The sequence below is a fragment of the Camelus dromedarius genome, chromosome 14, assembly GCF_036321535.1.
Source record: "Camelus dromedarius isolate mCamDro1 chromosome 14, mCamDro1.pat, whole genome shotgun sequence".
In the NCBI taxonomy this organism is placed as follows: Eukaryota; Metazoa; Chordata; class Mammalia; order Artiodactyla; family Camelidae; genus Camelus; species Camelus dromedarius.
In genome coordinates this window covers 33,805,948-33,823,124 of record NC_087449.1, presented here as the reverse complement: position 1 = coordinate 33,823,124, position 17,177 = coordinate 33,805,948, and the positions used below count along the sequence as shown (strand labels likewise).

General features: G+C 31.8%; 1 protein-coding gene and 1 long non-coding RNA gene across 5 annotated transcripts in view; one reads left to right on the top strand and one right to left on the bottom strand.

The window, feature by feature from the left end:
* LOC116156868 (uncharacterized) overlaps window positions 1-12,488 on the top strand; it is a 37,980-nt gene extending 25,492 nt beyond the window's left edge. Inside the window, exons 2-4 of one of the 2 annotated variants that reach the window (XR_010383836.1) lie at window positions 870-957; window positions 10,719-10,854; window positions 12,271-12,488. This is a non-coding gene — a long non-coding RNA (uncharacterized LOC116156868). The remainder of the gene's footprint in view (window positions 1-869; window positions 958-10,718; window positions 10,855-12,270) is intronic. The other variant, XR_004140761.2, reaches the window with a different exon arrangement.
* Window positions 1-17,177, bottom strand: part of NRDC (nardilysin convertase) — a 71,423-nt gene that overhangs the window by 38,508 nt on the left and 15,738 nt on the right. For 2 of the 3 annotated variants that reach the window (XM_064493591.1, XM_010984744.3), the window contains exons 2-6: window positions 14,843-15,170; window positions 11,986-12,119; window positions 11,006-11,075; window positions 10,768-10,849; window positions 9,742-9,895 (exon numbers count right to left, since the gene is read on the bottom strand). In XM_064493591.1, coding sequence (XP_064349661.1) covers window positions 9,742-9,895; window positions 10,768-10,849; window positions 11,006-11,075; window positions 11,986-12,119; window positions 14,843-15,170 — 768 coding nt within the window. The remainder of the gene's footprint in view (window positions 1-9,741; window positions 9,896-10,767; window positions 10,850-11,005; window positions 11,076-11,985; window positions 12,120-14,842; window positions 15,171-17,177) is intronic. The other variant, XM_031465117.2, reaches the window with a different exon arrangement.

Genomic DNA, 17,177 nt, shown 5'->3' with positions numbered 1-17,177 from the left:
GTACTATCATTTTCCCTTTATGTTTTGTTCTTGTGTCTTGTTTGATAATACTTACAAGGCTAAAGCCACATTTATCTCTAATACTTTTTAGTTGTACTTTTCACTTTTTGGCTTATAATCCACCTAGAATTGATTTTTTGTGTATGTTGTGAGGTAGGGAGTCAATTTTGCTTTTGCTTTTCTTTATAGAAGCTCAACTGTCTTGGTATCATTTAAGAAGACCTTCTACCACTGTTCCATAGTGTCCCTATTAAAAATCCACATAAGTTTTGGTCTATTTCCAGGAAACATTCTGTTTCATCGTCTGTTTTCCTAGCCCTACTACTAACACCACAACGTCCCAATGACAAAACAAATCTTAGTATCTAGGAGGTCAGGTCCTGCTACCTTATTATTTTTCCAACTCAGAAATATCTTGGCTATACCTAGCCCTCTGCATTTCCTTATAAATCTTAGAATTAGCTTGTCTAGTTAAGACTAGATAAATTTTCTGATTATGGTTGTGATATATCACTGATGTATCACCATACATTAAATGGGAGAACTAATGCCACTAAAAAAAAATTCATGGATAGTATTTCTCTCAATTTATTTAGGACTTTTAAAAATATCTCACAATAAGGTTTTAACATATTCTCCATAAAGAGGTCTGGAATGATTCTTGAGTGCTTGCTTATTTATGTAGCTTTTATAAACTTTTTTTATTTCAAACTGTTACTGATTATTAGCATTTTTAATTTTTATATATCAAGCTACGTTACTAATTTCAGTCATTTTTATTTGTAGATTTTACATTTTGTACATTCACAATCATATATGCTATGACAGTTGTGTATTTTGCTTATTTTTCCTTCTTGCCTTACTAATAGAATGATGAAAAGAAGCAATCATAACCTACATCTGTCTTGTTCCTGATCATAACGTGAAGTCTTTCAAGGTTTCACCATTAAATATAAGGTTTGGTTTAAAATATCAAATATCATATTGAGAAAGCTGCCATGTACTCTATTGGCTAAGAGCATCTTTATGAATAGATACTGAATTTCATCATGTAATTTTTTTCCTGAGGTGTGGTTTTCTTCTTCAATCTGACAGTGTGATGAACAGCACTGATTTTCTGTTAACCCTACCTCGTATTTCTAGGATGAACCCAACTCAGTACTGCCATATCAGCCTTATTATATATGGCTGTTCGTGAGTCTAGTTTGTATTTTTCCTTATATTATACTTTCTCATATCAAGGTTATGTTACCTTCATTAGTGAGGGAGGAATTATTTCTTCCTTCAGTTATTTGTAGAATTCTAAACAAAAGAAGTTTATTTTTGAGAAGATTTTTCATTACTGATTCATTTCTTTAATGTTTATGAGATTATGCAAACTTTTAACTTATTTTTCTTATGTGGGTTTTATAAATTATATTACTAAGAATTCATATACTTCACCTAGTTTTTTCATTTACAGACATAGGTTGATCAAAACATTGTATTTTCAGTATCTGTCAAATTATGTCATATTCTTTCTTTTTCTCATATTCTCTTGACCAGTCTCATGAAAGGTTTATCTATTTTGTCATTTTTTTCAAAGAACCAACATATAGCTTTCTTAAAACTGTTTGTTGTTTCTATTGAGAAATAATTCACATACCATAAAATCTTCCTTTTAAAATGCATAAGTGGATTTTATTACATTCACAGGATTGTAATTACCAACTGTCTAATTTCAGAAAATTTTCATTAACCCAAAAATAAATACTGTACCTATTAACAGTCATTCACCATTCTACCATCCTCCTAGCCCCTGGCAAACACTAACCTACCTTTGGTCTCTAGGAATTTGCCTATTCTGGACATTTCATATAAATGGAATCACATTATGGAGACTTTTGTGTCTGGCCCCTTTCACTTAGCATAATATTTTCAAGAGTCATTCATGTTCATCATGTACCAGAATTTCATTCCTTTCTTATTGCCAAGAAATATTCCTGTGTATGGATATGCCACATTTTATTTAACCACTCATCAGTGGATTAACATATAGGTTGTTTCTACTTTTGACCTATTATGAATAATGCTGCATGAATTCACACAAAAGTTTTTGTGTAGACACGTTTTCAATTCTCTAGGGTATGTATACTAAGAGTGGAATTGCTCGGTCATATGTTAACTCTTGCGGAACTTCTCTGTTTTCTAACATAGCTGCACCACCAGCAATGTATGACAGTCCCAATTTATCCACACATTCACCAACAATTGTTAATGTTCCTCTTTTTGAAGTGGTATCTCATTGTAATTTTGATTTTCACTTCACTAGTGACTAATGATGTTAAACATCTTTTCATGTGCTTATTGGCGACCTGCATATCTTCTCTGGAGAAATGTCTATTCAGGTCCTTTGCCCTTCTTAAAACTGGGTTATTTGTCTTCTTATTGTTGAGCTGTAGGTGTTCTGTATATATTCTGGATACTAGCACCTCACCAGATATATGATTTTTTAAGTATTTTCTTCCATTCTATGAGTAGTCTTTTCACTTCCTTCATCGGGCACTCTAAAGCAAAAAAGTTTTTAATTTTAATGAAGTCCAATGTATCTGGTTTTTCCTTTGTTGTGTCTGCTTTTGTTACCATATCTGAAAAACTATTGCCAAGTCCAATGTCAAAGAATTAATTATGCCTATGTTTTCCTTAGAGTTTTACAGTTTTTGCTCTTACACTTAAGTATATAACTCAATTTGTTAATATTTGTATATGGTATGAATACAGGGTCCAAATTCATTCTTTCACATGTGGATATCCAGTTGTCCCAGTACTATCATTTGCTGAAAAACTACTCTCTCCTATTGAATTGTCTTGGCATCCTTGCGACTGACCATAAATGTAATGGTTTATTTCTGGAGTCTCAATTCTATTCCACTGATCTATATGTTTATGCTTAGGCCAGTACCATGTTGCCTTGATTACCAAAGAATTGAGTAAGTTTTGAACCGAGTGAGTCCTTCAACTTTGTTCTTTCTCAAGTTTGGCTATTCTTGGTCTCTTCCTTTCTATATGAATTTTAGAATCAGTTTTATCAATTTCATCAAAAAAGGCAGCTGAATTTTTGATAAGAATTAAGTTGAATCTGTAGACCAATTTGGGACATACTGGCATCTTAACAATATTAAGTTGGGGGGAGGGTACAGCTCAGTGGCAGAGTGCATGCTTAGTATGCAAGAGGTTCTAGGTTCAACTCCCAGTACCTCTATTAATTACTCCTCCCCCCAAAATACATGTACCTTTTTTGTTCAACTTTTTCCTAAGTATTTCATTCTTTTTAATGTTATTGCAAAAAGAATTTTTTCTTAATTTCATTTTTGGATTTTTTCATTGCTAGTGTATAAAAACACCATTGATTTTTATACATTGATCTTGATCTTGCAACCTTGTTGAACTTGATATTAGCTCTAATAGTTCACTTGTGAAATCTGTAGGATTATCCACATACAGTGAGTTTTTGTTATTTGTAGTAGTTATGTTCTCTAAAGTTGTCATAACTACTGAATTAGGAAATACTGAACCAATGTGCTAGGGATAATACACAGAGGGACACAAACATTATGATCTTAATCCTAAAGATATCTCACTCTAGTAGATTCTCTTTCCTTTATTTCACAAAAGAGAGAACGAGGTTCAGAAGTGTTAAGGAACCTGCCTAAGGCCACTTCACTAATGGATACCAAAGCTGGGATTCAAACTCCACATAAACTCCACTGGCTCCAGAGCTGGAGCTTCTTTTAGTATATTGTACTGTCCCCTAGTGTCAGCATCCTTCTGCATGAAAGATGAAACAAAAAGGCAGAGTGTTGCCTTGATCGACCTCAGATTAGAATGTGTGTGTCGGGCAACTTATTTTCTTCACAATTTTCAAATTTTTTTACATGTCCGTGAATGACTGCAAAAACATCAAGAGTATTGAATTTGGAACTATAAATAAATTTTAGTGAATAGGCAAATTCTCCACAAATAATGAGAATTATCTGCACAAGATTATGCCATCTGCAAAGAGATAGTTTTACTTCTTTTCCAATATGCATGTCTTTTATTTCATTTTCATATCTAATAGTCCTAGCTAAAATCTCAACTACAATGTTGATTATAGGTAGAGAGAGCTGACATCTTGATCCTGATCTTTAGGGAAACACTTCCAATATTTTACCATTAAGTATGATGTTAGTTGTGGGTTATTCATAGATGCCCTTTATCAAGTTGAGGAAGTTCCCTTTTATTCCTAGTTTACAGTATTTTACCATGAAAAGGTGCTGGATTTTGTTAAATGCTGCTTCTGTTTATATTAAGATTATTTTTGGAATTTGTTTTTTGTCCTTTCTTCTATTAATATGGCATATTACATTGTTGGTTGGTATGGTGAATTAATTTTACAATCTTGAGAAATCTCAGCTGGGGGTGTATAATCCTTTTTACAGGTTGCTGGATTCGGTTTTGTTGTATTTTGTTGAGAATTTTTGCATTTATATTCCTAACGGATACTGATTTTTAGTTTTTTCTTGTGCTCTGTCTAGTTTTGATATCAGAGTAATACTGGCTTCATACAATGTGTTAGGAAGTGTCTCTCCTATTTTTTGGAAGAGTTTATGAAGCATTAGTATTAATTCTTTAAATGTTTGGTAGAATTCACCAGTGAGGTCATCTGGGTCCATACTTTTCATTTGGTAAGTTTGTGATTACCAATCCAATCTCTTATCATAGATCTATTTGGTTTCTGTCCTTTTGAGTTAGTCTCAATAGTTTGTGTCTTTCTGGAAAACTGTCCATTTCATATCAGTTATCTATTTGTTGGCATACAATCATTTACAGTATTCTACTATAGTCCTTTTTATTTTGGTAAGATCATACTAATGTTCTCTTTCATCCCTGATTTTAATAATCTTTGAGTCTTTGTTTTTTCCTGGCAGTATAGCTGAAGGTTTGTCAATTTTGTTCAACTTTTCAAATAACCAACTTTTGTTTTTGTTTTTTTTTCTCTATTGTTTTTCTATTCTATGTTTCAATTATTTCTCTTCAAATTTTTATTGGTCCTTCCTTCTGCTTATTTGGGTTTAGATTGTTCATCTTTGCCTTGTTTAATTAAGATGGAAGTTTAGGTTGACATGAGATCTTTTTTAATGGAAGTGTTTACAGCTATAAATTCCACTCTGACCACTGCTTTTGATGCATCCCATAATTTTTTTGTATGTTGTTTTCATTTTCATTAGTCTCTAAGTATTTTTTAATTTCTCTTGTCATTTCCTCTTTGATCTACTGATTATTTAGGGATGTGTTGTTTAATTTCTACAGACTTGTGGAATTTCCCAAATTTCCCTCTGTTACTGATTTCTGATTTCATTCCATTATAATTAGAGAACATACTCTGTATAATTTCATCCCCTTTCAAACTTCTTAGGAATTATCTTATGACCTAATATATATCTATGCTGGAGAAAAATCCATGCTGCACTTGAGAAACGTGTATCTTGCCAATTTGGGGTGAAGTGTTCTATAGATATCTACTGGTTTATACTCTTGTTCATGCCTTCTATTCCTGCTAATCGACCAACTTGTTTTATTCTTTCTCCAAAGTGGGATATTTACATTTGCAACTAATAGTATTGAGTTGTGTATTTCTCCCCTCAATTCTGTCAGCCTTTGCTTTATATATATTTGGGGCTCTTTTGACAGATGAATGTATGTTTATAATTGTTATACCTACTTGATGAATTGATCCTTTTATTCTATCATAAAATTCCCTGGTCTCTAGTGACAAGTTTCATCTTAATGTCTGTTTTGTCTGATATTAGTTCGGCCACTCCAGCTCCCTTTTAACTACTATTTATATGGTATATCTTTTTTTATCCTTCTATTGACAATCTATTGGTCTACTGTAATCTAAAGTGTGTCTCTCACCAACAGCACATATAGCTGAATCATGTTTCTTTACCCAATCTGCCAATATCTATCTGTCTTTTAACTGGAATGGTTAATCTACTTATATTTAACTTAATTATTGATAAGACAGGACTGACATCTGCCTTTGCTATTTATTAAAAGTCTCAGGTTTTCTTAACTATTTCTTAACTAACATCTTGGCTTTTAACAATCAATTTTGAATTAATACCAACTTAAAACTTCAATATACAAAAACTTTGCTCCTGTATATTTTTTCTCTCCTCCTTTATGCTATTATTGCCATATATGTCTTTGTACATTATATGCCTATCTTTTATACATTATATTATGTCTTTATACATTATATGCCTGTCAACACAGATTTATAATTTTTGCTTTATACAGTTAAATTTACAAAGAACACACTTACACTATGTTTTATATTTATCTATATATATTTTTGGTTGGTTTTTTTTTGTTTTGTTTTTTGTTTTTTGAATCTCTGACCTATATTTTCCTTCTGTCTGAAATAAATTATTTAGAATTCCCTTTGGTAACTTGATTAGTGACACAAATTGTGTGTCTAAAGTCTATTTTACAATCATTCTTAAAAGACATTTTATGCTTGATGTAAATTTGTGGTTGGTAGTTATTTTCTTTCAGGTTATTGCAGCTATGCCACTAGCTTTTAACTTTCACTACTGCTGTTGAAAAGTCATCCATCAGACTAACTAATATTCCTTTGAAAGAATTCTGCCCTTTTATCAAAGATTTTCTATATTTGGTTTTCTGCAGTATCACTATGTCTATCTACATGTGGATTTCTTTAAAGATATACTTTTGGAATTTGTTAGACTTCTTTTAACCTCTTATTTGATGTTCTGGAAAATTTCCAGTGATCAACCATTCAAATATTTTATTACTCCATTTTTTTCTCCACTTATTCTAGGACTCCAAGAAAATATATATTGCATATTTTCACTCTGTCCTCTATGCCTCTTCTTCTTTTCTCCTGTATTGCTGATCTTTTTTTTTTTCTGTTTATGCTTTAGTTGCCATTACTTTTGGTCTGTCTTCCAATTCACTAATTCTATCTTCAGCTACATCTACTCATTTCTTAAACTTGCCCACTGGGTTTCAATTTCAATTATCATGTCTCAGTTCAAAACACTTTCTCATTTTTATGTTTCAAATCTCACAGGTCACATTTTGTACTTTCCTATTACTTATAACTGTATTCAAACTTGTCTCTTATTTCTTTAAAAATAAATCATTTCTGTAATTCTATTTAACCATTCCAATGTCTAAATATTACAAATCTTTTTCTGTTTTCTGTTCTCACTCATGTTGTTTTGTTTTCTTGTGTGCCTGCTTATGTATGACTGAATACTGGTCGCTCTACTTGAAAAATTATTCATAGGAGCACTGTACAGCACAGGATAAAGACACTTTCCTTTTGAGAGGATTTGTATTTGCATCTCTTGGGCATCTGAGAACAGTACCAGTTCTGGACCATGTTAAATCACAATCAAGACTTAAGGTTCACTACAAAACTCTGACATTTTGAAAGTAGCCTCTAATTCCTCAGGATGGCAAATCCATTTCCTCAAGCTGAGGGTGAAGCCTTTTGGAGTCCCAGTTTATTAAGAGAAGGGTCTCCTTTTAGATAGCCCACTTTGTGAACATCCTGGGCTCCAATAATTCTTGCTTTTGCCCTGAAATACTGATTAACCAAAGTTCAAATTTACTGAAATGTCACCAAGGCAAAAGCAGCTTCCATTCTCATTTAATTACTAGAGTAAAAATTCAGTCATTTCCTCAACTTTTTACTTAAATGATTCAAGATACTGATAAAAAATGTGAACTCGGAGGGAATTGGATTTCATCATCTTTGAGGTGGTCAGAATTTATTCAACAAATCCTTTGCCTATTCTTTTTTCCAATGAAGTGAGTTTTTCCCATCTTTATATTTGGATATAACCAAATATAAAGTCACAGAAATTCAACTTGTCTATTACTTAAGCTTTCTTCATACATAAAGACCTATCTGTCGTGAAACTTAGGATCTAAGAACTTTGAAGCAAGAACAAACATGCAGTCATCTTCAGAGTATTCCTGGTTTTCTACGTTTACAAGAAAGATAATTTAGGGCATCATTTGTATTGCCTTCATTAATTTCTTTGGTCTCTAATCTTTTGTTTGTTATTTTGGAATTAATTTTTTAATTAGGTAAACACTGAGTATCAAATGTATGTGCTGTGAGCATGTCCTTAAGTATGTGATTAAAAGAGTTATATATAGTGCACACCTAGCATGCACAAGGTCCTGGGTTCAATCCCCAGTACCTGGATTTAAAAAAAAAAAGTTAAGATGGTAAATTCTAAGGGGTGGGTGTAGCTCAGAGATAGAGTGCATGCATAGCATACATGAGGTCCAGGGCATAATCTCCAGGACTTCCAAAAACAAAAACAAAAACAAAAACAAAAACAAAAACAAAAACAAAAACAAAACAAACAAAACAAGAGCTATAAAGTAGTTCATTCAATACAAGTAGACAGCCATATTTTAGATTAATGAAGAAAAACCACTATGTTGTATCCTATTATAAATGCTACTATCAAAGTAATTGTGTCAGTCTTAATGGGATTTTGGCCTTGTTTTAATGCCAAAAAATTAATGGAAAAAATTTGTTAATTTGGGGGTTTAAAAACACAAATATTTATTCCATTGAAAATAATGGCATATGGTTTCAACATATAGGAATTTACCCCGCGTCAAATTAGTATTTTAAAGGATGAGACAATTTCTTTAATAAAATTGGAACTTTGTCATGTTTTGAGAAATGTTTTTGTTATTTGTGTTTTGATTTTATTTTTTTCTATAAAGAAACTGTATTAATTCATTCAAGAAATATCTGAGTGACTGCCAAATTCTTGATACTGGAGATATATCAACAAAAAATAGACCAAAATCTCTGCCTTCAGAGCTTACATTATAGTAACCAAACTCAAGATTTCTTTTTTTAGATTTCAATCTTACATTTATCTAGAACTTGGTATACCACTTTTTTCTAGTGTAGATTTTGGTCTGTAATCTTGGGATATCAAAGCTCTACTAATGCACTAACATAAACTTTCTAGAAGGCAATTTTGCAGTGAGTATACAAAAAAAAGCTTTAAAAATATTCATGCAAAAATACTCAGCAATTTCACTCCTTAGAACTTAACTAAAAGAAATAATTAAGAACGTACACAAAGATTAGGGTATTTATCATAGCATTACAATACTAGAAAACTGGAAACAATTCAGCTATCCAATAATTTGTGACTGGCTGAACAAAAAATCATGTTTATAAATTATAAAATTATATATAAAAATGATATATCTTATTTAAAAATATAAAGATATGAACAAGCTGATCCCATATATACTATAAATATACATGGTTATATTCCAAAATAGTGATCTAAAGATTATAAAACCAGAAGCAATCTTATCTCTTTTTTTTGTCTCTGTTTTTCTGTATTTCCTACTAAATTAGGAAAAATAATTGCAACAGTGAGTCAACAGAGACTACACTGTTTACAAAACTCAAAAAGTATTTAAAGTATTTCAGTTTAATCTTTAATGCAAAGACTAAGTATTACAGAACAAGAATCAAGGTATATTTATAGTTTGCCCTTTTCTCCAAATAAAGTATTGTGACAACTCTACAGAATTAGAGTACTACTTGAAAACAAACACCACATAACAATGCCCAATATTTCTATTTGTAAGGTGGCATTAGATAATCAAAATAAAAATATATTTTTAGTTAGTTACCTATCCAGGGCTTCCTTGAAGTATTTTCTCTGGACATCAAACTGAAAGACTGTACGTTCACAATCAGTTGAAGCATTATCACTACCCCCGTGTTTCTTCAGGAAAGCATCAAACCCATTCTCATCTGGATATTTCAAACTACCCATGAACACCACTAAGTGGAAAGAACACAAAAATAAAGACAATGTTTTTACTAACAAGGATAAAATTTCTCATATGCAAAAAAAAAAAAAAAAAAAAAAAAAAAAAACCTGGAAGAAAATATACCAATACATGAACAATGGCTATTTCTGGATAATACTTACTTTCTTTATTATGTTTTGTTTTTCTAATTTTCTATAAAGCTCACACATTACTTTTATACTCAAAAATGAAACATTTTATTTTTAATGAAAGACACATATAATTTATTTGTAAAAAGGTTAAAATAAACATAGACATATATGCAGATTAATTTCTACTATAAAAACTGATAAGGTGGTAAGTTTATCCTCAATAGCTTAGAAAACCAGAACATAAAAAATAAGTAATTCAGGAAAACAAATACAGATTTAGGTACTCATAACTACAGCATCTACATAGGTTGTACTTAGGTACATTCATAATTAAATTGAATTTTTTCTGCTTTGCTTTGGTATTAATCATGCTTTTTTCTTTTCTGTATTTCTGATGCTTTGACATCTTGGGGCCTTGCCAACTGTGTAAGATACTGACCCTTCCAAGACTACAACCTGAATTCCTAGAGATTAGCAATTTTTCTCCTTACGTGTTGGTCTTACCGTACCTGAATAATAAAGCCTACATTTTAGTATTCTAAGTGGTTTCACTCTAATCCTCAAAGCAAGTAAACTCAAAGAGATCAAAATTAAGTCTTCCCTGGTGATATTCATAATGATTTTTTTCTTAGTCTTTTTTCTTATTAAACATGTCATAATTCTACCAAACCAGTTACTTATCTTTGAAATCAATTCATACAGATTTGGAGGAAAAAACACACCCAGGAATGACAGTTTACAAAGATCTTACTGTGTTCCAAAAAGTGTGCCAGCCCGGGTAGGTCATCCGGATCAGCAAAACTCCCAACTCCAACACAAAGAGCCGCAGCAGACTGGAGTAAGTAGAACACATACAAATAGTGAGTCAATCCAAAAGGAATAATATTGTCATCTCATCTTAATGATTCACTTGGAGATGGACGTTTTCCAATAGAAAGTAACAAAATTCTTTCCCTGAGAATCAGGAGGAGCAGCAAAGTGAAACTCACCAGAACTGTGTCAGTTTCACCCTGCTGCTCCTCCTCTTGCCATCCTGCCAAATGCTGAACAGGTGCAGACCTAAGGAAAAAAGCAGAAACAGACAGAAAAAAAGCGAAGGGGGACTGGCCAGCCCACCCAAATATCATTTTGTGTCAGCATTTCAGAATTCTGAACCAAGTTTGTTTCCTGACTTATCAGATTTTGGATATCTGCAGAAGTAATATATCCAAGTAGATTATCTCTAAAGATCTCTAACCAATTGAAGGCTCTGTGTTCAGTTAACTCAGTTACTAGATGTGAAACTTCTCAATATTTTACTCAGAAAGTTTTGTTTTTATTAAAACAGGGCATAAAATAACAAGTCAGGAAAGCATCTAACAAAGATAATAAACAAATAGTTAAAAAAGAAAATCTTTAGCTATTAAAAAACTACAGAACTAGACTCTAAGGAGGCTTTTTAGTTCTTCATTTCATATTGAAGATATATAGACTACATTACTTATCAGTTGATATTCTGCCAGTACCTTGGGAAAATCAGTTTTCAACAAAATAGATGGTCAAGAGGTACACCAAACTCTGCATTTAAAATTATTAGGGCATACCATTATATCACTGTAAGTTAACAGACACAAAAAAAGGAAAGAAAAATAGTCAATCTGAATCCTTGAGGATAGAAACTTGAATTATTAACTTTCCCAAATGTTACAAATGTCAATTTTAAAAGTAACACATTTGGTGACAGACTGTTTTGATAAATGGTTACACTCTTAGAGAGCTTTTAAAAAAGAGCATGTCCCTGGTATAAAGTCTGGTAATTTGTTAGGGGGGTAAAAAAGAACATGTTTTTAGAAGAACCAAACAGCCTCACTTGATACTATAAGTCCCATTTTGAAGACTTAGGCAAATAAACTCAGTTAAAATGTGAGGGAATAATCACTTCTTCAAACCACAGTTTAACCTGTTCTGTGATGTTTAATAGATGCCTAACCTGCTTTCAGCTCCAACTACCCCAAAAAGATTTCTTGTTTCGACCATCAGGGTTGAAGATATTTTTGTATAAGTTGACTTAAACCACAGTTTATCAGTCAGCTTTGACCACAGCAAAAACAGGCTCTGCGATTGCTAGAAAAGAAATTCATACTTGAGAATTATCTACCCAAGAAATTCATACTTGAGAAATTCATACCTGAAATTGACTTAAGCCCTGAACAAATCATAATTCAATATATACCATACTTAAATTTCAATCTTGTTAATCTATCAAACTTTTCAGATTACGATCAACTTCCTTCTGGGAGGAAGAAAATGGAGGAGGATAAAAATGAAGACTCAGAAGAACAATTCTTAATTAGGTAAATGTTCTCCAAAAACCTCAAACTTTTCTTCCCATTTCCCTCATAAATTCTCATGTTTATGTTAAACACAATTCACATTTTTCAAATAAAAAACCATAAAACCACTGCAAAACCCTATCCTACTCTTAAGTCACCTCTTATCTAGACAACCTACTTTATTTTCCTTTTCAGACACTTATTCACTCAATGAAGCTAAATCATTTTCCATCATTATAATCATGAGGTCTTTCCTTTCACTAGTGTACCTATTGTATCTGAATCAAAACAATTTGATCTTCTCTTCAAACTATATAGGGTTCCTTTGTTCCTTTCTAATACCCAGAACATTAGCTATCAATATCTTATGGGGAAATAAATTAAGTTCTCAGAAAAGAAAGGTAGCATTGAAGCCATTTTTAAAAATGATTACTAGTATCTGACCCTGTTGCTTCTAGGAGAAGTAAACATTTACAGTTTGATGCACTTAAGCAAAATAAAAAGGGGTACCCAGTCTGTGAGTCTGTTTCTGTTTTGTAGATGAGTTCATAGTGTCCTTTTTTTTTTTTTTTTTGGTTACCAGGGAAAGAAAGGAAGAAACAAGGGTGGGAGGGGATAAATTTGGGAGTCTGAGATTTACAAATGTTAGCCACTATATACAAAAATAGATTTTAAAAAAGGTAGGCTACCCAAATACTAGATGTGCATCTCCATTTGTCAAAGGGGTTCACAATTGCTGTATAAATCTAAGATATTTTAACATATCTTGACAATTGGCTGTCAAAACAATTTTTAATTTAATCCTAGAGTTTTGCTTATCAGTCGATAGAAGATATAAAGAAGCCCACAACACAAGAAAAGCTACTAACAGAAAGACTAAAATATAGAAAGAAAATTACAAAGAATATTCAGTTTTAAAGTTATAACCCAATAAGTCTTGGAGCTAAAATGGACTCCAAAATTTATGTAATCCAATTCTGTTTTAGAAATGAGAGAAAAAATGGGAAAACGATAAGGCCTAAAATCCTCCAGAAAGGTAGGGACAGAACCAGAGTTAGAACTCAGGTTTCCTGACTGTTAATATTCTTTCCATTCTTGATTTTTATCATTTCTTCCCATCTATCATTGCTTTATTTGGAATTATGAGGTCTACTTTAAATTAAAAGTGAATTTATTGATTCCTGACTTATTTATAAAGACTCTAGTATAGACTATCAAGTAGTATATACATTTTTTTTTTCAGTGTTTTGGTTTTCATCCCTAAAGCTTTCCAAGCTAAAACCACTTGGCCCATTATGCTCCCCCAAAACAAGCATCAATCATAATCTGATTAGCAAGGGGCAAACAGCTTCTTTAAAACATGACTCAATCCCTCAAAACAACTCTATGAAAGAACTGGCACAATCTTCTTTAAAAAAATAATTTTTTCAAGGCTTTAAAAGATCTGCTACTCAGTTATACATAACTATTTTTTCTTTTAAGAATTGTTAATGCAATATAACATTAAATAAAATACTGAAAATGAAAAAAATTAATTTTTTCCAGGAAGAGCACCTATCAGAGGATTTATTTAAGACATATCACCATAAATTGATAGAATATTATAAACTGACTACACTTCAATTTAAAAAAAATACCAGAAATTGACACATTGTAAACTGACTATACTTCAATGAAAAAAAAAAAGACGTATCTACTACTTATATCTCACATCTTCACACTTTGAAGGTGGACTTTATAGTATAACACATTTGACATTTAGATTTTAGTGTTAATAATCTGATATCTGAACTTTAATGGCTCCAGAATATTATCCTCCAATATAGGTACTTCCTACTGCAAAATAGAAGGAATTCTTCAAAAAAAAAAAAAAAATCCAGAGAGGAAAATTCTATCAAGCTCTATTTATCTATTCACTGTTATTATATATTACACTAAGCTCAACTCCCCATTTCTACTCCAGTTTTTTCAATTTACTTGTTATTTGTCCAGACCTTTGGTGCTTTGCCATAAAAAGAGATACACCACAATCAATTATCTAGATAGAAACTACCCATGAGGGCTCTTAGAACCCCAGTCCCAGGTAAAGACTCTTCACTAGCCTTTTCTTTTGCTTTTTCCAGTCTCTCCAAAGACAATACACTATCTTATACCTCTATCCCAAGCTAAGAATTATGCAGATCCTCACCCCTAGGAATTTGTTTTTTAAACATATAATGTGTACAAATACACATAAATTCAAATACTACCAGCGATCATCTCTAAGAGTTATGGTTATGGGCAGCTTTTATATTTCTGTTTTTCTTTATTTTCCATTAGCTTCTGAAATGAGTATTTGTCATTTTTATAATCAGAGCAAAATGTTCTTAAAAATGTAATCTTTATACAGAATAAAAAGACCTTTACTGAAGGTCAAAAGACAGATATATACTTTAATTATGAGATAAAACATAAGTTTAAAACTTATCCCAAAGAATTCCCCAACTAGAAAAAGATAACAGACATGATTCACACCTGTTTTTCAGTGGTTTTCTTTCTAACTTCTGCTCTCTCTTCTAATTCTTCCAGTTCATTATCCTCGGTATCAAGATCATCATCATCATGTTCATCATCATCATCGTCAAACTCATCTTCATCATCAAAACCCTCTTCATCATCATCTTCTATTTCTGCTCCAGAGTCTTCATCATCGTCGTCATCGTCGTCATCATCATCGTCATCATCTTCTTCTTCTTCTTCCTCTTCTTTCTCTTCATCATCTGTTGCATCACCCATTTTACCTTCCATATTACTTAGGTCTGAAATCAAAAGTGCTTGCAAGCCATTTTGTAATTTGATGTATCTAAAAAAAAAAAAAATTACAACACATTTGAGTCAGCTACTCATTACACTACACCAACATGATCAGCTTAGCAAAATTAAAAAAAAAAATCCGAGTACACACACACACACACACAAAACCCAATACTATTTTTAAACTAATAAAAAACAGTTGCTTCTGGGGAGGAGAACATCAAAAGCTTATCAGTTTCTAAGTACTTAGAAGGAAAAGATGAGAGAGACACTTCATTATTTGTATTTTCTATATACAGGCAAATATATAACATTTGTATTTTTAATTTCGAACTATGAAAATATATTCACCTATGCAAAAACTAAATTTCAGAAGTTAAACACAGTCAACAAACCCACCATCAGCCTCTTTTACTATTTTTTCAGTTTATAAGTACTTAATAAACATTTTGCCACACAAGAAGACTTAACCTACAAGAAACACATCATTCAATATACAGGGCAGTCATATCAGCTTAAATATTAAACAAAATCTCATTATATTTAAACCGTGTTGATTCTCATTGGAACAATGTATTTGATGTTTTACAACAGTCTCCAAAGCTGCTTTTATGGACTAAGAAAACGGTTTTAAGTTAACTCTAAGTTTGTTCTAAGAAAACTAAGTCCCACAGAATGATAATCCTTTAGGAAGATGATTATCCTATTCAGTAAAACTGTTGTGCCAGTTTGATGACTGGGGACCTACTACATTTATACTCATTCTTTGATATGTTAGTCAATAAGCATTTACCAAGCAGCCTTAGTGTATCAGATACCACCTTACATTAAGGTAAAAAGAATAAAACCACACTTCTCACCCTTAGGCACTTATTGTCTAGTACAATACAGAATGATAGAGGTAAACACAAAATGTTAGAAAGAAGGAAGCAATCAGGGAAGAACTCTTTAGACAAGGTACACTTAACTCGAGCACTGAAAATGAAAATGAAACAAAAAAAAAAGTTACTAGCAGAAACTGGGGAAAATAACGTGCAAAGAAAGACAAGAAAAAAGGAGCCTCTGGGTCAAGATGGAAGACTAATGAACACATGGATTTATCTCCTTTCCATGTAAAAAATCACATTTAAAAAGAAAACAGAAGAAAAGATGTAATGGTTGCTTTTTGTTTTAGTTTTGTTTGAGAATACAATCTCAACAGAAAATAGAAAAGGATGCTGTTAGCAGATCAAAGTTCAATTAATCAGATTGATGAAGAAAACAGAAAAGAGGGCCATAGGCCTAAACACACATAAGGGATTAGTTCTTCCCAAGTAAGTCAAAAAAGCCTATGCTCCAGGTCAGTAAATGAACAGTAGGTAGAGCATCAAGAAAAGAAGCTCAATTATTAATTGAACTGGAAACAACCCAAATATCTACTGACAGCAAAATGGAAAAACCATGGTATGTTCACACAATGGAATTTTCACATAATAGAATTACTATAAAACAGGGAAATATATAATCCAAAAACAAACTACAACAATTATAATCTTAAAAACATGAGTGAAAGTAGTAAGTCACAAAGGACTACATACCATATGAACACCATTTATATAAAGTCAAAAAACAAGCAAAAGTAAACAGCATATTGTTTGTATGTACATAAATATGATAAAAACTTTTTTAAATCAAAAGAAGGATAAACACAAAATTCAAAATCGCTGTTGTAGGAGGACAGCATGGGAGGATACTGAGGGAGCATGTGGAGAAGAATACTGAAATAGATGCTAGTTTTTAAGTTGAGTAATAGGTTATTCATTTTGGGATTTATGATCCACCACTTAAATAAAAGTTACACATTTTCTTTACATATATCAAATATTATGGTCTTATAAGTTTCTTAAATGATAATTAAAGAACTTCAGCAGTAATAACTTGGCCAATCAGGCCATGCTTGCCTGTGCCAAATAATCAAACAGCAGTAGGACATGTTAAAATTGAAAAACTGTTTTCTAAGAATGTGAACAATCTGTCTAGAAATGAATTCTAGGATGAATCTTAGAGACACAGAACA